At 34.3% G+C, this 24,036-nt stretch overlaps 1 protein-coding gene across 1 annotated transcript in view; it reads right to left on the reverse strand.

The window, feature by feature from the left end:
• Nucleotides 1–24,036, reverse strand: part of LOC124372149 (MMS19 nucleotide excision repair protein homolog) — a 55,881-nt gene that overhangs the window by 13,586 nt on the left and 18,259 nt on the right. Inside the window, exons 5-12 of the mRNA XM_046830518.1 lie at nt 23,066–23,227; nt 21,383–21,575; nt 17,896–18,008; nt 12,696–12,813; nt 5,265–5,454; nt 4,862–4,950; nt 4,069–4,222; nt 3,175–3,339 (exon numbers count right to left, since the gene is read on the reverse strand). Of these exons, the coding sequence (XP_046686474.1) occupies nt 3,175–3,339; nt 4,069–4,222; nt 4,862–4,950; nt 5,265–5,454; nt 12,696–12,813; nt 17,896–18,008; nt 21,383–21,575; nt 23,066–23,227 (1,184 nt within the window). The remainder of the gene's footprint in view (nt 1–3,174; nt 3,340–4,068; nt 4,223–4,861; nt 4,951–5,264; nt 5,455–12,695; nt 12,814–17,895; nt 18,009–21,382; nt 21,576–23,065; nt 23,228–24,036) is intronic.

Below are 24,036 nucleotides of genomic sequence, written 5' to 3' on the forward strand. Positions count from 1 at the left end.
TACGCTGATGAAGGATCGCATGTACATGAGTGGTGACTGCATTCCAGGCGTCCTCACTCTGCAGCATCATCTCCACAATGGTCTCTGCCGAAACATCGCCAACTGTGGTGGCGAGCGTTCGCCTGGCCTCGGTGAAGCGCCCGCAAGCGAAGAAGGTGTGATGAACATCTTCCTCTGGGCAGTAAGCACACCGAGGTGACCTAACTTTTCCCATCCTGTAGAGGTACTTCCTAAAGTAACCGTGCCCCGTCAGGAACTGACACAGGTAGAAATCTATCTCCCCGTGGCCACGATCTTGCCTTAGGAACATCGCCCCTGTCACCCACTACCTTCTGTATCGCCTCCTGGAGTTTCCTTCTGTAGTCGCATTTTGCGAGTTCCAGTAATACTCCTCCAGTGATAGTCTTCCTTATGTGGCGTACCACGGTGCCCGACTCTTCGGGAGTAACTCCAGCCCTCATTGCACCAAGAATCTCGGCGTATGACTTGCCAGCTTTAGGCTTGACAATCACCACCTGCCTCCCAGGCCTGGAACGCGGTAGTTTCTCCGGCTTCTTTACTTGTGGGGGAGGAGGTGGAGGTAGGTCTTGTCTCTTCCCGCTCTTATCTATGGCCTTCGCTTTTCTTTTTTTCGACTACCGGGCAAAACTCACTCTCTTCTGTCGCGCCGACAGAAGTAGGCTCTCCGGCGTCTCTCTGCCGCTTTTCCTCCCTTGGATGTTCAGGGGGACTTCCGGCCGTTCGTTTCCCAGCCGTGGTAGAAGCTGCTGCCACCATAGATGGTGATGGGGCCTGAGCTGAGTCTCTTTTTTGCGGCTTTCTCTCTGCAGTCTCTCCATCGATATCTTCCAGACCTGCCAAAATCTATCGATCAGATCTAGAGACGACTCCAGAGAGATCATGCCGTTCCTGACTGCCGTGCTTAGGCTCTTCTGTCTCGACGTAGCTGCTCGCATGTCGAGAAAACCGTCTTTACCTCCGTGAAGATGGTGTCCGCCGCATACTCCATGTTCTTCCCATCGAGGGAAACCAAGGGAAAAGACACTTCTGACTGGTGTCTCCATAGACTGAAACTCATCAGAGACAACCGGTGTACCTGTCTCTTGTAAGGCACAGGAAGCCATGGCCTGCAGAGATGCCGAAGGCGGAGTCTCGCTATGAGGTCGCGAAGGAGGGGACCTCAATACACGACTACTCTTAGCAAACGCGTCTGCAGTAGACGAAGGGAGAGGGGGGAATTCCTTCCTCAACCTCTCTGTATCGTTGTCGGTTGTGGGTTTTTGCGTTTCCATACTTTAAGTTTACCAGCGCATCGTGTGACAAGGGCGGCCCGGAAAAATCGGGAACGGGTGTACCCTCGAGGACTGAGCCTCTACCCCAGTTCCCTGGGGCACGACCTCCGTACTCCCAGCACCGGAAACCAGACATACCGGGGGCCGACCGTAGCAATGCAGAGTCCGACCTCTGCATCCATGGCGCATTTCCTGACTAGGGCCCGAAGGGGCCGGCTCCTGGCGTCACACCAGAGAAAACACCATCGGCAGTGCAAAGCACACATCAGTCCCTGCGACAATTCAGGGACACTCCCCGGGTTCTCCGGTATGTGCCGGTCGAAAAGAAGGAGGAAGTGACACCCACGTGGGGTCGAAGAAAAGAAGAGGTGGGCGAGATTTGCCCAGAAAAGATACAAGATGTCGAGCTAAGATCCGAAAGAGAGAAGAAAGACCTTAGCTCTGGAAGGACTGTGAGGAGAGTCTCACAGCTAGGCTCAGGTAGCCCCGGGGTCGCCAGCCTCCCAGAAGAAAGGGGAGGCCTCCCGTGTAGTCGAAAGCCAACTACCCCTGAGGATTTTTATCGTACCTTACCATTTACATTTGAGGTGTGCTTTTAAGTACTATTTTGAAATTCCACAGCTGCAGCGCTGTGGTCGTTCTTTCGCACTTGTACATTATCTAACTTCATCTGTTAGCTAGCAAGCCACACATACAATTATGACAAAATCGATCTTTTTTACGTCTGTTAATGCATATTTCAAATACCTCTGTTAATTAAAAATTTCACCGACTGTGAAGTACGTGCTGTTATTTGCTTTCTTGGCACTAAAGACATAAAAGCAGTTGAAATTCATTGTCAGAATTGTGAAAAATCATTATGAGTAATGGAATGGCATACAAACGGTTTAAAAAAATAGCCACAACAATGTTTATGATGACAAAAGGAGTGGACGACCCTCAATGATCACCAACAATTCGGTGCGGAAAGAATCTGTGGAAAATGCCGGGAAAGACCTGTGATTGTAAACCTTAGATTTTCTCTAACTTTATCATTCATTTGTTCAACAAGGTCATTTATAACCAGAGACGGGCTGTCACTTCTTTTTTCGTAGTGAGAATTAGTTCATTCTCCATGCAACAATTAATTACCACCATTTCTATTGCAGTGACAGTAGCTTTTAAAAGCAGCTCACAACATCTTCTCCGTATGGAGAACACAATTCATGATGAATTTCCACTGGTTGCATTTTCCCAGAGAAAATGTCCAAAGGAAATCTAATGATGCTAAGTACTTAATATTCGGTGGGAGAGTTTATTATTACATCCATTTTGAACACATGTGTAGAGCGCAAAGAATGAAATAAAGCCAAAAATAGCTATTGCTTTTTTTGAGCAGAGAGTTGTTTGATACAGTCAGATGAAAGGTGAAATCTGTTGTACCTCTGTCAGAAACGTAGAAACTCAATTTAAACCCATACAAAACACTTTGCATTCAACACCTCACTTCAAAACATTGAATTGTAACATTCAAATAAAATATCAGTTACGTTTGTTACAATTCACAGCCAAACTAACATTAAGCCTTTAATGAAAACTGAATAGTGATTGTAAAATATTAAAAGACAAAAGAATGTTAAGTTTACATAATCAACAACTAAACTAGTCTACTTATCTAAGCCTTCCACATGGAGTATTATTAGGTCATGTGAGACTTTCTCTTTAGTAAGTTTAAAAACTGTTTGTATTCCAATAGGTTTTGTGTACATCAGCTACCAGTATATTTTATAATTAAAAAGCTTTGGTCCTTAATATCCTACACCTCAAAACACAATAGTTTTAAACGTAAATATACATACATAAATATTTTAAGAAACTAATAATAATTAACGTAATAATTTACCTGGAATTCTGTAGGCGAACTAATATTTTTATAATCTTTGCTGAGTTTAAAAGGTCATTGTCTCCACTATCCAGTTTTATCAACAAGGGTAACACTGATGACTGAGAGAACAGAAACTGGATTATGCTTTTGTTGCTTTGAACTTCCTCTTTTTCAAGCAGATTCCTTTAATAAAAACAAAATATTAAAATTTGTACAAAATTCCATTCATTATGCTTTTTTAAGGTTTTCCAGGAATAGATCGAGTGTGTAAATGTATGAGTATGAGTGACTCAATAATAAAAAAGAACTAATAACAAATCAGACAATCAGACTTTGAAAAAACATCAGTCTATTAACATGTTCGCTACCACAGGATATGGTGTAACAGTATGTGATATATATACACCAGTTACCAAATTTCAATTTAAGTTCAAATGTTATGTTTTTAATAAGAAGCTTTGTTGTGAACCTATCTTGTTAGTGTTCAATAACGAGACTGTTGTTTCTGATTTTGTAAAAATTTTTCTATACTAGTTACTTGTAGTTTTGGCTAGTACATGCATATGTTTCTAAAACCAGTCAAACATCAGAAATGTTTAAATATTCTTGTTATATTTTGATGCTTTAATTTGAATAGTGACACCTAAGATGTATCAGTCTATTGTCAGCTATAATTGTGATATTGTTTTTAAGTTTCTCCAACTCTTCTTGATCCTACACAAAAAATGCATTATAACATTACATGTGTAAGAATAACCTGAAAGACAAAGATAGAAATGTAAGCAAATTTGGAGTGCTGAGTTCAAATTGAATTCACATCTGATAACAACAAATACATATATATTTTTTCAAAACCTTTTGTAAACTTACAAAAATAAAAATAACTAAAATATTTTGTTATAGTGAACATACCTCAAACACGAGATAGCCACTGAAGCGTAGGTAGCCCCATTTGACACCAACGTTGTAAACTGTTGTTCCAAAACTAGATGGAATCTTTCAGCAACTGTCAACTGACAGACTGCCTCAAACTTGTTCTCTGTTACCTTCAAGTCTTCTTCACTGCCTGCAACATAATACAATTTTACAAACTTAATGTTAAATTTTAGAAGGAACCTTTTAGATCTTTTGACATGGCACTAATACAAAAAAGTTGGTCGAAATGCTAAAAAAAATTGAAATCATTTCCATGTATCTCTATATTTTTAAATCCACCTTTAAAACTGTATAGTTGTACTGATGAACTAATAAACCAGAGATATTTATGTATACACTATTTTACATGAAACTTTATGGTAACATTAGAACAATTCATTATTACACTTCCATAATATTCTATCTGCAGTAGTGAAATTATCTCGTCTTGTTGTTTAGTAATTTTCTTGATTTTTAGTTTAAAAAAAATAAATATTGTAATAAATTTTAATTTATGGTTTACTCTTAATAGAAATGCGTTTATGGGTGTACATGGATATTGTTCTTCGAGAACACTTTGGTAACGTGAACATTAAGAAATATTAGAACATTAACAATATCTAAACCCTCTACAATATGCAAGATTCACAAACATGTAGTTTTTAAATAGAAGATAATGTTATACCTTTATAGAAAATATAATTTTTTCATCCGATCCTAACAGGTTAATGTTTTTCATAAAAAATAACTTAGATTACAATCAATCTGAGTATAAACAATAAATCCATACCTTCTACTGTTAAATAGTTGACTACATGTATGAAGACTTCATCTGCATAAACAAGAGCTAGAGCCTGTAGGAACTTGGAACATGCAGTTCTGAAAGGTAAAAACATTTTTCTGTAAGTTTAGTGCAATGATAACAATTAGCTAATATTTGATAATAACCAAACTATCAATGGTTTAAAACATAACACCTAAAATCTCTTGTGGAATTTTGATGGCATGTATCATTAACAGTTTTTACATTCAATGATTTTTACCATTGTAGAAATTAATTATAAAATTAATAGTAAAAAGCTGTTATCAAATTTCAATCCGTAATCACTAACATAACACAACAATTATCAAACAATCATAACATGCACATTGTAAAACAAAATAAATCTACCCTGAGAATGGTTGTACTGTACCTGAGAACCCCTGCCTGGTGTTTAGTGATGACAGCCAGTATTGCCGGGTACAGTTTGGTGCGACAGCTGCCATCCAGGTGTCCAGCCACCAGAGCTAGCGCAGCATACGCAGCTTGCTGAGTCTCTCCCGAGCCCTGACTTGCACACTGTCCTAGCTCGGTATACAAGCTACTCCACACCTCTCCTCCTGCTTCTTACAACATGTTCTAATGTCATTTTGCCACTGGTCCATGACAATATATGACTAGTATACGAGCCCTGACTTGCACACTGTCCTAGCTCGGTATACAAGCTACTCCACACCTCTCCTCCTGCTTCTTACAACATGTTCTAATGTCATTTTGCCACTGGTCCATGACAATATATGACTAGTATACGAGCCCTGACTTGCACACTGTCCTAGCTCGGTATACAAGCTACTCCACACCTCTCCTCCTGCTTCTTACAACATGTTCTAATGTCATTTTGCCACTGGTCCATGACAATATATGACTAGTATACGAGCCCTGACTTGCACACTGTCCTAGCTCGGTATACAAGCTACTCCACACCTCTCCTCCTGCTTCTTACAACATGTTCTAATGTCATTTTGCCACTGGTCCATGACAATATATGACTAGTATATACAGGAATTCTATCAAAATTAAACTTTAACCACAGAACATTTGTGAACAAAATTCACCCGTTTTCCATTAAAAAACAACTTACAACATACATTGAACAAAAGGTTCCCTAAAAATATTTAGATAAATTATATTGTTGATAAATTTTTAAGTATTGTATATATTTTATTGGTTTCCTAATTCAATAGGTTTTGGAAAGCCAAACTAAAATCAGGTTTCTGATTTTTCTGTTTTGTTTTAATTTCAACTTCACTGCAAAATTAAATACACAGGACAATTTACAACCGGATAATTTGAGTTTGAGTGAAACTACTTAGGAGTGAAATACAGGACACACAGACACAGATTTGTTATTTATTATGTACTATAGTTTATTGTCTGTTATATCGTTTAAAAAGTGTATTGCCTGTTACATAAAGTGTTATTTTTGACAAAAAATCTAGAGTAAAGTTGAAAGTTTTAGAATATGTAAAAACCCTACAAGATAGTAAATGATCAAAGATTGGTATTTATTAAAAGTAAGGTGTTTTTATTCAATATTGTGCGTTCAATTCTTTGATTATTTATTATCTTTAGTTTATTATTTATTTATTACTATTATTAATAATTAATTTATTATTATTTATCAAATTTGTTATTTATTATGTACTATAGTTTATTGACTTTTATATAATTTTAAAAGTTCATTGCCTGGTACATAAACATCCTACCACATAGTAATTGTTGGTGTTACGGTAACTTTAAGTTTTGTGTGTTGAAAATTTTGTTATATAGTTATGTTGTATTATCTGTTGTCTTATTTAGAGAGTTTACTGACTGTTGAACTTTCATATATTTTTGTTGAATTTGTTAAATTATTTAGTACTCTTTAAGTGTAGATAACTTTGAACTCATTTAAAGCCGACTGCTAGGATTGAATTTAATATATAACTGCCTGACACCCTGTTATAATTATTTAGTTTTAATATATTTACTAGTTAACAATTGATTATCTATATAACAACATTTTCTTGTAGACCTGCTCATGGCTTGAGGACCTGATGGCATTAATTTATTTAAAGCGAGCAGTCTGTAGTCAAGGACAAAAAGAAAAGTATTTAACACCATTTGTGTACATTACCAACTGCTCTCCCACACGCTCTGTTAGGTGCATTGGGAGGATTATACCTGTAAAATGATTGTATTGTGTTTTCTGAATAAAGAATTTTTGAACTTGAACACACACACACATGTATGTGTGACTGTGTGTGTATTCTTGATTATGACAATAAGATAAACACTACTATAACACCAGAAGCAGATTACAATGGTCAGAAATAGACTTTTTAGACCGACATATGTATATATTTCTTGATTAGAGTAACAATGAAAACACTGCTAAGGCACCGGGAATAACATAGACTGGGAGAAGATTACAAAGGGCTAAAAGCAGATATTTCTTTGATCGTGGCAGCATAGCAAACTCTACTATGGTGTTTGAAATATAATTGATTTGAACCAGAAATGCTTCCTTACATACTCAATGACGCTTCACACATAAGAAACATGGCCATTTTGTTTAGCTTTAGAAACTCTTAACAATAAACACTGAAATAATAAATACCATAAACATATCTACTTTTGAACCAAAATTGTTATTTGGCTTCATCATATTACAGCATAAGTGCTATCACTAAGTTTATTATGGATTTAGTATTCCTTCACTGTGTCTCAAAATATTTTAAGTTTAATGAAATAGTTGAAGCTATTAATTTAAATAAATATTAAGGAATGTTACACAGAAATTTGTGTATTTCATTGGAACTCATAAAAACTTTAACAATGCCCGACTTCAGGAACCCAAACAGCCCTTTGAAATTAAAGTCCAATTATTCTGAAGCGGATCAGGTTACTCTGTCACTTATTTTCAGGAGTGTTTATTAATCCTTTTAAACAGGACATTCCTATGACTACCTGTTATTCAATCGGAAATCATGTGCAAAGACATGAGCAAGTGCTAGTATTTTATACAAAAAAAGTTATTTTAATTTTGGGTATTAGTTAGTAGTTTATAAAAAATAACACATTAAATATGAAAATAATTAAACAGCTATTTTACAATGACTTTTCCTGAATGCTTGCAATTTTAACCCATTGCGGATCAACGACGTGAGGGTGACGCGGAGCGAGGCGTGGACCAAAAGCACAATGACGTGACCCTCATGCGGATGACGTGGTACGGATGACTCATTTGTTTTGAACGCTTATCGCTGTTATAAGCCTCGGAGATATTTATAGTCAGTTTTCCTGGACTGGCTTCCTATCTTATCTCTGATACTCGTCCACAAATACTCCCCTCGTTATCGGTCAATAACGTTATTATTTGCGACAAATTGTTTGTCTGAGGCGTACAGTCGTGGCGTTCTATTTTCCTTTGCCTCGTGTGCGTGTACGTAAATAAAATGGGTGACAATTTACGATCATCTGAATTGGATAGACTATTATTAGAAAGTGGAAGTGATGAAAGTGATATCGATAGTGTTATTGAGGATGGAGACGGTTCTATCACGCGTATTTGTCCACGTTTTCATAATTACGCGGATACTAATGTTGACAGTGACGAGCGGGCTATTGACCATGATTCAGATGTTCAGACTATTTCAGACATTGTTCCTGGGACACCACCGGATGTGGAAACTCTATTTCAACATCATTTCAATATCAATAAAAACGCTCAAAGTAGTGCTTCCGAGGATATTTATGAATATACTTCTAGTATAATATACTTGTCTAATATGATCTGTATAATGTTTATATAACATAAATAACAACATAAACAAACAAAACATGTATAATTAGCGAGCGCGCTAAGCAGGCAGGTAGGCGTGCAAACACTGCGGGTGCTGCGTTGCAATACGGATTAATTCGTACTCTAAGGCCCGCGCGCGCGCCGTTTTCACGATCCGCAATGGGTTAAGAACAATTTACTTTAGCTTACACAACACCATCATGTTTACTTTCTATGTGAATAACAATATTATGTATGTTATTTACTTAGATTTGCATGGTTTTTTATTAGGTATATGTAAAAAAATTTATATAGGACAATATTTGTTTCAAACTTACTATTTCAAAAAGCAAAATTTTTTTGTTCTTAATATGTTTTATATTTTTTGATTTTTCAAACAAATATGTAAGGATATGTATTATGTTTCTAAAGTATTTGCCAAAAAACGTAAAAATAATTAAGTAAATTGGTTGAGTAATTTTTTTAGAATTTTTCTCCCAAAAGTCTGCAAATTTACAAATAATAGGCTGGCACTTTAGGCATATGACTTTCAGAAGTGGTCACGGTATTAACCCTTTCCACTCGGATTTTTTTCACTAGTCTGCCCCCTCAGCTCGTATTTATTTTAGCATATTTTCAGTAAAAACCCATTTTTAGCAAACTGGAAGTCAATAAAGTATATACATTATTATATTGTATAATCATTTTATTTTATTTCTAATTTATATTATAGAGATATAAAATTTGATACTTACACTAATAAGTTTTATATTTTAGCATGGTATGGTATCGTTCAAAACACTCTGCAGGATGAAGACCAGGATTTTTTGAACTGGTTTTACAATAGTAAAGTGTTTCCTTTCTTCCTCCTGGCACCTTTCTATTGCTACAAAAAGCACAGTCTGTAGTTTTTTTGTTGGATGAGTTGTAAGAAAGTGAGGGTGTTTGTTTAGCCTTTCTTATTTTTCTATTGATGAAGGACGACCCCGCTTCAAACTCATAGGGTTACGGACATGGCCTACAAGTTCAGTGATGAGGATTTCTCTGATATTTCTGTGTTGAATTGTTTTTTCTCCATGGTTTTGTTTATTCATGTTGAACAAGAGAAAGCTATTTACTATTGCCACTTCCAACATCCAGAAGAATAGCTTTCTCCACCACTTCATAGATTTACGGGAAAATTTGTAGGAAGCAATATAGTGGTCTGCTTGGTCCACGCCACCCATATATTTGTTATACTGACAGATAACTGTTGGCTTTTGTATGTTTATTTGATGATCCTTGCCTCTTCTTGAGATGGTTTCAGTATCATTGTTGTAGAAATTACTCAACATTACTACATCACGCTTATCCCGCCAAGCTAAAACTAAAGTGTTGTTTGTATGACAATAGGTCTTAGTTTCATATTTTTTCAATTTTAGTTTGCCTTTTTTTATGATGTAGGGCAAGCCCTTTCGATTAGTCATCACTGTTCCAGTTAAATGAATATTCATTTTTTTTTAATTTCTCTGAAAGTTGTAAGCTTGTGTAGTATCGATCTGTAAATATATGAAAACCAGATCCTGCATTGTCACCAGATACTAATTTTTCTGCCAAATGCAATACAATTCTAGAAGTGAATGGTAGATCTGGGAGAACTAATGATTCAGTTGTAAATGAACCGTAATAAGGTTCAAAACTATGAACATATCCCGATCTTGAATCACTGATTACAAAAACTTTCAAACCCCATTTGGTTGGTTTTTGTGGATTGTAACATTTGAATTCCACTCTACCCTTGAAAGCCACGGTGCTTTCATCTACACTACATTCATAAAGTGGAACAAAATATTCTCTGAAGCGAGCTTGTAAATAGGTTACAACATTCTTTACTTTATCAGCCCTGGTTCTATTGTTCATATTAGGATTTGGAGGAGATACATGAAAGCACCAAAATATTTGTAAAAACCTTTCCCTTGAGAAAACATTCACAAAAAACGGCTGGTAAAATACCCACTCAGAAGAAAAATAGTCTTGGATCGACGGCTTTGGATTCAGTGCCATATTTAGGGTGACTCCTAAAGAAGCCTTTATTTCTTCCAGAGAAACATTTTTCCAAGTGTTCCAGATAGATCTAGCTTTTAGGGGTCTCAGATTGTTTATTTTCACTTGTGCGTAACAATTTGTTTCAGCAACAATGTCATTCAAAAGTTCGATAGTAAACATCAAGTGAAAAAAGTCTGAAATACTCACAGGTTTATTTACATTTGGCTCCTTATATCCACCTAACAAAGTGTAAGGAAAATGAGGAAAATCAGGTCCTTGATAAACAGACCAACTGTTGTCCAATCCATCATCACCACCACCACTATTTGCTGTTGGGCCTAGGTCTAGGCTATTATCACTGTCACTATCAGTTATGTTTTCCAGTGTTGGAAGAACTTCATCACAATCACTTTGCATATCTTCGTCAGAACTTGAATCATGGTCATTCTGTAATTCAGCAATAACTTCTGAATCAGAAAGAAAAGATGTACTTGGTACTCGACATATCGAGTCACTAATGCGAACGCGTCTGAAAATTGGTTAGGAAACGTGACTACAATGACAAAGCAAAATAAATCAGCAGCCGACCAAGCGTAGTTCAGCTGTCATTTATTAGTTCCCGAGAATGCCGTGCGATCGCAGCACCAATCGGAAACATCGTAGGCCGGCTAAAAATAAAGTAAAGCTGACGTCATTGCAATGTTGGATGGCGTCCGACATACGAGTGGAACGGCAAAATAGCAATGTCGGACGACGTCCGACATATGAGTGGAAAGGGTTAGAAGGGTTAATATGGGTTTAGTACAATAAAATTACTTTCAGGAGGATTATGAATAAAAAAATATCAGCCTATTGAAAATTGTCTCATAAGCCCTTACTGAAAATTACTGCATAACTTCACCAAACTTGATTTCCAGAGCTCAAAACCACCAGTAATAAAAACAAAACCTGTCCCAAAAGCACAAAAAATTGAAAACTGTTAAAAAAAATGGGTCTTATAAATAAAATAAATTTAATTTCTAATAAATAAGTTTAGTAAAGAGCTGTGTATAAAACTTCGTTCCAATATGGCGGCCACTCAAAATTCACAACTCGATTAATTACAAACCTAAAGAAAAACTTTAAATGAAATGGAATGCTTATAACTTTTCCTGGGCTTTGTGTAGTTAAAATTTCTTATACCTTGAACGGTTTTCAATATATCGATTACATTTAAATAAGAATTTTGCTGTCACCAAGAAATGGGGAAAGAAATGCTGAAACAAGCTCAAACTTGATACAAAAATGATTTTATACATATCTTGGCCAGATTGGTGCACCATTTCCTTCCAATGTCATGGCCTTTAAAATTTAAAAATTCACTACTTGGTTATATTTATGAACCTTGACAAAATGAAAATAGCGATTTGAGAGTATATAAAATTTTCTTTCTTGTATCTCTTCCAACTGAGCTACAGAGAATATTTTACAATATTTTTTATTTAAACTTTTTGTTAATAGAGCCTCATACTCTAAACTTTTTACAAAAATTAAAGATACGAGTACATATAAAACATGAAACTGTTTCCTTTATATAATATTCTACTTAAGTACTTTACATTAATATTCATTTTTGTAATTGTTAAAGGATTAGTTTTCTGGTGGTTCATGCTCAAGGCTCACGTAACCTACATGTCAAATCTCAAGAGTCTAGTCAGTTGCTCGTAAGAGGTATATATTATAGAGACATAACTTTGCAAATTATCTTATGGTTTGTTTTAGAAAAAACCGTATAGAAAAAGCTATGATTGATCTTGAACATATACAGGCTAAATCAATCCATCAAAATTTATTTTCAAAATAAGTCACGTTTTAAAAAAGGGATACGATCCAAATATCTTAAATCTGCATTCCTCTGTCAATAAAACACAATAAAGAATTTATTTTACTTCCTTAAAATTCACAATAAATTAAATCAACTATATAAAAAGTAATAATAAAACAGTTAAATAACAATTAAAATAAATTTGTACTTACAATCAAAATCCAGACCAATGTCCAGACAAACTTGTATGAAGGATGTCAGTTTATTTAACACCAAAACCTTCGAAGACTCTGGAGTTACTTGGAGCAGAGACACAAATCCAGGCAGAAACTGTAAAATCACATTTGTTTTAAATAACCCTTGAATCAACTGTAGCACATCAAGAATATAATAATTGTATTTCTCAACTTTAATATGATCAATCAAGAGAAAACCCACCGCAAAACCATATGACTGACTGATCTCTTTGTCTCCAATTCAAGTAAGTTTTTACATTGCCAAGAACAAAGGAAATGAAAGTGAGTAAAGATATAAATATAAATTGAATGATGGACACAATACTGAATGCTGTATAATTTACTTAACTTCCAAACACATGTGACAGGTGGACAAACAATGTAACTTCACAAGGTCCTGCAGCTCTGACAATCATTTATTTCACCTAAATAACCAACGTCCAAAGTAACAAGAATTTTGCACGCTTCTTCGTCTTGTTCTGCACATTCCCAATAGAAACTAGCCTGTGTGAGGTTATTACAAAAAAAAAAAGGAGTTGATATAAAGGATACTTATTAAACTGCGCTAGCTTTAACTTGACTCAAAGTCTGACCTCACACCATGCAGCAACCATCTCTCCCAACAAGCCAACGTGCTTGGCTGAGATGACAAATCCCATGCCAAAGATCTTGTATGAAGAAAGTATGATGTTGTTGGCCTTAGCAATAAACTTCTTAGACAGAGCTAGCTAGCTTTAATGACAGGACACTGTGATATGTATTGCAGTATGTAGCCCAACTTCACAGCAACTTTATCACGTAAGTGTCAATGCTACATAAAATCATCATTGTTTCTTTTATTGACTACCAAGCTTATGGTCACCTTCTTCAATGTCAAATAAAGGTCATATGCCGCAGTCCAGTCAAAATCTCGTAAAACTGCTGCCATTGTGATACACACACACAATATCACTAAGTTTAATTCATGTGATTACCACGAGTTCAGTGGAAACTCTGAATAACATGAGTAAAAGTTTCATATTAACAATTTACCTCCATTTTGTTTTGTTGGGTGGCAGATGATTTCAATGTGAACAAACTTTACATTTATTTTTTACAAAGTCAAAGACGGTAAGGCATGCGGTATTAGTTTAGGTAAAAGGTATTTTCTTATCATCCACATCCTGTCCTAAGGTGTGTGTGTTGCAACGAAAATCTGAAGAGAAAACTCCTTAGCTGAAGAGATGAATCAAAGACGAAACAGAAAATCCACAAATATGTCAAGAGCGTTAGCTCAAAGAATAAGTTTGCATTGACACACAATCCAAAAGCGTTTTGGCTGTCATGGAGTAACGGATCCAAAAAGGGTAACCAGGCTCTGCAAGTTTTCGGACCCCAAAAGGGTAAACGATCTCTTTGTGACAAAGCCTTGTCGCCTGGACAAAGTGTCTTGCAAAATGGGGAAATGATTTATGACCCAGTTTGCGTATGATCCTGTTTTCGTTCTATTTTCAGAACTCATCAGCATGGCGAAGTAGCCATGGAACTTGGAAAGCCTTGAACAACTGGTGCTGCTAAGTGTTTTTTACAAAGTCAAAGACAAAAGTCAATGCAAACTTATTCTGTAAGCTAACGCTTTTGACATATTTGCGAATTTTCTGTTTCGACTTCGATTCGTCTCTTCATCTAAGGAGCTTGTGTGTAGAAGCAGCAGATTTTCACAGCAACACACACACCTTAGGAAAGGATGTGGATGGTAAGAAAATACCTTTAACTTTAACTTTACATATTCATGAGAAGTAGAGTCTGTAGTCTGACAGTGATATTCAGATTCTCCCTAAGATAAAAACTGTCTGTTAAAATATGAACTGCTCTAGTCTATCTATTCATAGCTATTCTACACTGTTAACAAGCACAGTGGCATTTAAGTCCAAGTAATTCACTTTTTCCACTTAAAATAGGACAACACTGTAAAAAACCAGAAAGATAACTTATACTAGCCAAGCATCACAAACCAGAAATGATAACAGTCAAAAAGGAGACGCCTTGTCCTTCATCATGCACAATTAATAGCATGAAAAAATATTTTAGTCATACATCCTTTGGCAGCCACCTGTCATTACCAACTAGAGCTTTTTGTACGGTACGAGAAGTAATCCCAGATGCATTATGAAGATCCCCCCACACTCCACCTCGTTTTATAAGAAACATTTGAAATATTCTGCAGTGATTTTATTTAATAGACTGCCATTAAGCTTAAAGTTGGTACAGTCACAATGTTTTTAGGAGGAATTTGAGGCTGTTTCTTACTGAAAAGGCATATTATTCTGTAAATCATTTTTTGAATGATAATTCTTGATAAAATAAAGTTTAGAATGATTGTTTTGATTTAACGTTTTATTGTATTGACTTGGCATATGCATTGTTAACTTTGTCAACATGCTCAATAAAGAACTTGAACTTTTTGCAGAGAATCAACATATTGTCCTGCATATTGAAAAACTCCATACAATCACCTAACACAAACACCTAATCAATCATTAATGTAGATGTATAAAAAAATTGCCAAGGATCCAATATCAACCACTGCGGCACTCCATAATTAACACATTTCCAAAGTTTTTCTTTTTTGTAAGCCTTATTCTGCCCGTTCTCATGGGCCACTGGCCTGTGCGAGGATCTTATAAAACAGAATAAAGGGGAGAGTCGATACAGTACAAGGTCCATGATACTGATAAAAAGTGCAAGGGTCACAGACAGGATTCGAACCTGTGCCATCTCTAACTCAGACTCGAAGTCCAACGTCTTAGATCACTCGGCCATCGGCACTCCTATACATACAAAGTGAATGTATAGTTCCAACTGTTTTTAATAAATTTTAACCCATTGGGAACTTGCCCGAGCATCACTCTTTGCGCCTAAGCGGGACTCGTTGCGCTAGACGCTAACAATCACATATTTATTTGTTTTTCCACTAGATCGTTGTTTTGTGCCGTCTTGCATCCTTATGAGCAATCATTCTGTTTCAATTTGTTATGTTTGCACACTGGAATCAAAACTAATAGCTTGTTTTGCTATTGTTTACATTTTGCCATATGCTCAATTTCCGTCACTTCAATGTTCTGCATACATTTTATGTATCGTGTTCTCAATGTTTAGTGTTTAGCTATTTATAGTTGTTGAATGAGTTTTTAGTTCTTCATCTACCTCATGGAATAAGATAATTTGCGTACTTCAGAAGTAGATAGATACTTCGACAGTGATATTGAGATATCAAAGACTAACACAAAAGTGAATTATAAAAAGTAAATGAATGGTTATTGTGTGTAATATAAATAGTTTATTTTAATTATTATTTTAATAATAACAATTGAATGTAACAAACAGTTTTATCTCATCTCCCAGACAACTAATTCAGGAGCTTGTCATAAAAGCATCAAAAAGTGAACACATGTAAGTGAATTTTTGTTTTGTTATTATGCTTTATAATTAAGTAATCCAATAAAAATCTGGTTTAGTCATATTTGTCATAAAAGCATCAAAAAGTGAACACATGTAAGTGAATTTTTGTTTTGTTATTATGCTTTATAATTAAGTAATCCAATAAAAGACTGGTTTTCCGTGTAAAAATATTAATATTATATTGAATAAAAAATTATTGAAACAGATAAACAAAAAAAGTAATAGAATATTGACAGTTGCTTTTGATTTTTGTTTTTCTTACTAAATAAATTGTAAATACATACAAAAAAAATTGAAAAAAAATTATTTGGAGAAAGCAAAAACACTATTGTTTAGCAATCAAAAATAGACTAAAATGTCCTTAAAATGGACTAATTTATCTTTACCTAAACTCATTCTATTAATATTTTAGTACAAGCATGCATTTTTACCAAAATAAATTCAAACATTCAGTCCTAGAGAGGCTAGGATAATTTCTTCCTCAATGGGTTAATTCTTTTGAAATTTATTGCTTAGACGGGAAGAAATCCAACAGTCTTCTTTTTCTGTTACTCCTTTTTTACCTAGCTTTTCAATTAAAACGTTGTAATCAACAACTATAGTTGTTTAACTGTACCAGAGAAATCAAGATATGCAAAAACTTATTTTATATAGATAAATCAAAATAGTTGTACTGGCTCAGTCAAATGAAGTTCATAACAGTTGAGCATTTTTGTAAAGTTTGAATGGACACTATATTGAAACGTTAAGGCATCAAGCTGGTGAATGAACTTAGCCAAGATATTTATAAAATCTATTTTTGTACCATGTTTAAACTTATGTGGGACAGTTATTGTTCCTAAAAACCTCATTATATTGCATACCTCATTATATTGTTATATATATATTATAAAATGGGGATTGGGGGTTGTTTTGGGTTCAGGGATTCATATTTGGTGAAGTTATCAAGAAACTGTTCTTCAAGTACTAGCATTAGGTTAATTTTGTATACACAATCTAACAAATGGAAATCCTACAAAAGACTGCTGTGATTTAAATTCAGATTACATTTTTGGCACCAATTTGTATCTCTTGGCATTGCAAAGTTTCTTGAGTTTTATTATATTTAACTTTCGATGAATTCAGTGTCTGATCAAGTTTTTATGTTCTTACTCTTGTTTAAACCTCAGAGTGTATTTTGCTAATACAGTGATTAGAATCCAAATTTTACTGTCATATTAAACATTGTTACAATGCAAGGACAAACTGTCAATTAAATACTTAAAACTAAATCTTACAATTACCATGTACATTTGGTAAGGAACAATTTAAACCAACTACGTAGGACTATACAGTTTCCAACAAATATCATAAAAATCATCTACTTTGTATTCAGAGATTAAAAATTGTTTCATCTTATTTTTAAATTTTCCCTCTGATAAGAATAGGCACTGAATTATAAAGTTTAGTTGTGATATACATGTAATTTTTGGTGAGATGGTATAACTAAATTGTTTTATTCTCAATGAGCTTTTATTTCTCGTATTATTACAGAGAAAACCAGCAATGATTCTAAATTGGTTAGCATTTTTATGAATATACAAAATCAAATGCAGTACAAGTAGTTTAATGTAGCTACTACAGTAGAAAGAAGAAATCAGAACTATGACAGTTGGAAACTAGTTCAATAGTATTTACTTTCTACACACTGGCTAAACTTGCAAAAGAATTAACAAAATTAAAGTGAGTTGCTTACCCTGTTAGAAATAAAGGTACATGCAGCAAGAGAAGCCTGCATTGCAACCAACAGGAGACGAGAGGACGGCTCAAACAGACTCAGTTGTACATCAGACAGGAACCCTTCACAGCCTACACAGTAAACAGTCTCAGTATTTCAAATACACAATTTAAGTGGACCAAACTGGTAATTGAACAAAAATTGATATTTTAATCTGATATTACAGTCCATAGATTGAATACAAAAATTGAAGTAATTATCCATTCCTTAAATAAAATATTAACTTGGGACAGAAGTCCAAAGATCATTGGTAAGAGAAATTTAAATAACACAGCAGTTTTACAATGGATTGTTATTCATTTTGACCCTCGTGCATGGTTGAACTTGTTGTAAAAAATGAACTCTGATTAAGAAAATAAGTTTTTCAGTCTTAGATTATTATTGTTATCAATTAACAGTATCTACATTCAGGTCCCTCCCTATAAAAAATTAATTTTTGTAGCAGGTAATTCACTCTGATAAGTAATGATTCCGTTTTACTTGAACATAAACCAAATTATCATTTAAAATAAAAAGGAATTTAAAGGAATTTTTTTAATAGAAAGGTTTCATCAACTGTTTTAAAGAATGTATCACAAAGTTCAAAGTTTTATTTTTCTTCGGTCAGTCCATATCCAGCATTTGCAACTTTTAGTTTGTTTATACCTACGCTGTCCTTAAATATATGGGTAGGGTACGATAAGCGGACCTGGTTATTTATATCGAAGAATGTAATCATCGATACCTAATATTCGCATCTCAAATCCTAGACTATAAATCAATATAAAAGTATTTATAGTCCTCAATAGCAATCATATGTTTTAATTAAAATATGAATTTAATATTTACAGTGATCAAACAAATTATTATAACCAAAGTTAGGAAAACTGAAGACGACCATATTTGCTCCTTTCACAGTTACAGTTGTTTCTTTCCCACAAATTTCACATAATGGGTTTTTCGGTACCAGTCCAACATGTTGAAGCCACGAAACACATGTCTTATCTTTCAAAGCAACGTCGTGTAGTTTTCTAAAATTGACTGCCATTTTTAATAATCAAATGTTACTTATCTAAAATTGTAATATTACCTTATGTATTATTTGAAAGTGTTTACAGCTGTTGATATAGATTATTTAAGTTAATTGTTCAAAATAATTAATCAGTATCGATTGATTATATTGATGGTTATGATTAAGTAATATCTAATATCGGTTGTCAATTTCGATATAAAAAAACCGGGTCCGCTTATCGTACCCTACCCAAATATATAACTGGGCCCCAATTCTTACGATTTGAAAGTTCTAGGTGGTTCAACTAACACAACTGTATTGGCTGTTTTTAATTTATACATTTTCTGTTATCAGTCGTTTCAGTACAATTCTTTTATTTTATTAATCTTTCCAAGCATTCTAATCTTTTCTCAATGGAAAAATTATCAAAATGCTGGGTGTTACAATAGACACCAATCTTAGCTGGACTGATCACATAAACAATATAGCCAATAAAATAAGTACTGGGATTTACGTTATGAGAAGAACTAAATAGATTGGTGATCTAAATGCAGCGAAGACAGTATATTACTCACTTGTAGAGTGGTCTGGCCAAATGGTCTGGGGAGGAACGACAAGATAACCTACAGCGAATTCTTGGCCTTCAAAAGAGAGCCATAAGAGTGCTGGCAGATCTCAGTCCAATGGACAGCTGCAGAGAGTCATTTAAATCTCTCAGGATGCTAACAGTCATTGCACTCTATGTATTATGTATTAGCTGGTGTTCTGCATATCGATGAGATGGAGCTACCTACAGGAAGTAGTGTATATACACACAACACCAGACATGCATCACAATACATCCTACCCTCCATCACAAAGCATTGTATGAAAGATCCTACATTCGACATAAATTCCACAATGCTTTTCCAGAATCACTTCGATGTTTCAATGGCAACAAACTCCAGGAGAACCTAAGATACTGGCTTGCAGACCACCCTGTGTACGACATGACAGAATTCTTTGACTTGGTTCAACAGTGTCCATGAATATCTATGTTTTTATTCAGCATGTGTCATTAGTTCTAGCTCTAGGATTTCCAGAAAATCATTTTACCCCTTTAACCGCCAAGCCTGAAATATATCAGGCAACTCTAGTTAAACAACTGCCACTCCTGAGATATGCTGTGCAACTGTAGTTATGTGAAAAAAACGCCACACCCCTACTCGTTTTCATATCAGTTGTTTTATTTTTGTTGTATCAGCTGTTATTTTGTGTTACTTGGTGTTCTATTAAATTAGAAATGTCTAAAAGATAGCTGTCCAGTTAGAGGTGCAATCTTGAGGACATTGCTCAAACTACTTGGACACCACGTGCTTTGATTCGTATGTCATACACGAATTCGGAAATGGTAACATTGATATTTTGTGAGGTGTTCCCCAATGTCTATTCGTAGATAGTTGTGTAATAGTGGTAATATGTTGTGTAATAGTGGTAATATGTTGTAATTATTTGACAAATTGACATTATTTTAAAAGTTTGTAAACATTATTAATTGTTTACTCTATTTATTAAACTTTAAATAAGGTGTTTAACGTGTTTTGTCAAAAACTCCTAAAGTACTCAGTGCTGGGGGGTCTTAGTATGTAATTAAGTCCAGTGCTCGCCAGGACCATGGCAGTTAAAGGGTTAATACCTTGATAATATAATTTATAAACCTTGATTTTATTGAACCAGTTTACATTACTTATAATGGTAAAAGTAAAACAAAATCTCTTCAGTGTTATAAAAGAATTATACAATAATACTTCATTGTTGATTACTTTTTAGCTGTATAACAAATATATACATACAGGGTATAAATTAAGTCCTGATATGCCTGGATATATTCCAAACGGAATATCAATGTAAAATCTTCACCATGCCAAGCATGGTAGTATTTTTCATAGCATGTAAAATACTAATGCTATTAAAATATTCTTTGGGGATTTTTGAAGGATAAAATATTTCCATCCCCTTTTCAAAGGGGGTAGAGGGGGTTTTTAAATTTTCAAATTGCAACCCCTATCATGTGACATGTCATTTAAAAAGTAAATTCAAAAGAGAAACAATGACACTTGTAAGTGTATCTTTATTCTAGTCTATAAGTTCTTATTAGTGTGATGACAATTCATACGTTGCTATGATATTTATTTGAATCATGTACAACTCAGTTGTTATGTAATGTATAAATTGAATGAATGAAAAAATGAATAAAGACAATATTCGATCATAACAAACCAACTACATATAGATATAAAACAAACAAAATAATTTATATGAATAAAATATTGTTTTCAGTAATCAATTATGAATGAAAATATTATTTCAATTAATATATTGCAGTGGTTGGTGAGATGTGGGTATAATTGACTCGGACCCTAAATGTAATATTCGGATAAAATAGTTAATGGTATCTAAGCAATCTCTACTCACTGCGGATGAGAGAGGTGAGGAGGGGTGTCAGGTTATCTGCTGGTGTTGCACAAACCAGGGCCTCTAGAGCTTGTGCAGCACAGTCTGCTATCTGAGTGTCTCGAGGTGGCAGTGTATCCTGTTTCACGGCCAACCACAGCTGTTCAGTGTACTCTGCTATCGTCTCTGCAGGCCACACTCTGCACCCCTCCATCTAGACAACACAACAGAAATCTCTCATGTTTCAACAATACATTCTAAACAGTTTTTGGAGATCTTCGTTCTTAGAGTTATAGAGCTGGTGGCATAACTATCAGTTTTTAAGTTCACTTCGAAACGTCTAGGTGAAATTTTGCAAATTTTGGACTTGATAAGGAGAGTAAATTTCAGTCAACAGGTTAACAGTTGTTGACTAGAGATGTTGGCGCCACAGCAAGGCCAATCAGGTCGTTACATTTAAAAAATGTTATTGTATGAACAATGTTTCAACGAGATGGGAACCAGAACAATTAAAGATGGCAAACCATAGTGTTTAAAAATATGGATTGTTCATATTCCAAAAACTATTTTGTAGAATGTACAAAGCAAGTTAATCGTACATGAGTAATTAGCTTTAGCTAAAAAAACTGCATTATATTCAAGCCCATAATGCTATTATATTCAAGACATTGACCATAATGGTTGGTATACTTTATAAATAATAGACATTGTACAAACAAAACTAATGCTTTAAAGTATTGAATGGAATCTGTTACATTACTTGTAATCTTTTATCATTCAATAATAGTAGTTTCCATAATTTATTTAGAAAATTTTAAATCTAATTTTTAAATTGTTGCCTTAATAAAACAAATATTAGGATAAAGAGCAGAAAGTGATAAGTAGTATGAAATCTCTTAATAACATCTATATATATATATATATATATATATATATATATATATATATATATATATATACACATATATATATATATATATATATATATATATATATATATACATATATATATAATTTTTTCAATAAACATTGAATCACAAAAAGTACTTGTTCCGCCGGGACTCGAACCCGGATCTCTCACTTGCCAGGTAAATGTGCTACCATTACACCACAGAGCCCTTACTTTTTACAATTCAACTATTTTGTATTTGGCCGTATCTGTCACATATGTGTTTAAATAATCAAACTAACATATGATCGGAAGACCAAATACCTGTCAAACGACTTTTATTTACCTGAATAAAATTTGTATAAATGGCAATAGCTGAATAATTATATATATATATATATATATATATATATATATATATATATATACAATTTAATAAATACATTTTATCAGGTAATTTTAATATATGTTGTGGAACAGGGAGTACACTCCATACGCTGCTGACAATTTAAGAAAAATTAACAGTTTTTCCAAAGGCATTATTTTTATTTATGCCTTTTGTGAATATATCATATTGATGGATTATTCCAAAAATGTGTTAACAACATTATTAAAACCTGTATTTTGTCAACTGCCACACAACTTATAAATTTTTACAACCTATAATCTTTTATAACCTATAACGATGGCAAATGTTCAAAATCTAGTTATCCTTTCAAACCTTGCTTCATCAATAACAAACTTTAAACAAAGAACAACTATAATAGTAAATTTTGGAATGTTACTACTGTTCATAATAGTTTTATCTTACTTACAAGAAGATTGTAGGAGTCAATTTTAGCGGACTTCAGTGTAGAGTCAAGTTTCTCTTGAATAAGAGGAATGCAGAAAATGGCAAAGTCTGGGACAGCCAACAGACATGGGGTGATGGCTTGAACCAGGTCTTCTCTCGTAACTGCACCAGGCTCAGCCCCTGACTGCCACCAAACAAAATATATTTCCCAGAGTGTACAAAGCTGTCTAAATTTTGCAAACCTATTGGCTCAATGTAGCTTAAAATTTAATTATCTGCCAATATTCATTTTAATGTTTAGCTGGGCATATTGTTTAAATTTTGTAATTTTAACCTTCTTACTGACAAAAAAAACTAACTGATAAAATTAGAAGCAACATCTATATTTTTTATACACTTGGGATAAAATTCTCAAGAAATTGCCTACATGTTAAAGTCTGTTGATTGTAATAATTTGTGTGTGTGTGTGTGTGTGTGTGTGTCACAAGTTACAAAGTCACAAAATCTTTATTCAGTAATAAACGGGATAATTTACAGTCCCCATGCACCACAAGAGTGTGTGCGGGGAAAATTTATACATTTTTTCAATGTGTGTGTGTGTGTGTGTGTGTGTGAGTGCATCATCTTAGCTATGGGGGAAGGGCTGATTCAATGCGAATGTTGAGTTTAGCTCCAGTTCACCTTCCTTTTACATGCAGCATCTGAAATCTGATGCTGTTACAGACTTGACTCCTGAAATCATGAAACAGATGAACATGACTCCAGATTTCAGGAGTAAGTCTGTAACAGCATCAGATTTCAGAAGCTACTCGTAAGACAAAGGTGAACTGAAGCTAAATTCAACATGTGTATATTATTATGTTTGTGTTATTGAAATAAATTGAATTGTGTTATCTTATACACTGCAATTGCCAATCCACTTATTTAAGGACACCATCTACATACAATAAGTGCACATTTCAGACTTTTTTAATGGCACATAATTTTACAAAA

Source organism: Homalodisca vitripennis, chromosome 1 (assembly GCF_021130785.1).
Source record: "Homalodisca vitripennis isolate AUS2020 chromosome 1, UT_GWSS_2.1, whole genome shotgun sequence".
NCBI classification, from domain to species: domain Eukaryota; kingdom Metazoa; phylum Arthropoda; class Insecta; order Hemiptera; family Cicadellidae; genus Homalodisca; species Homalodisca vitripennis.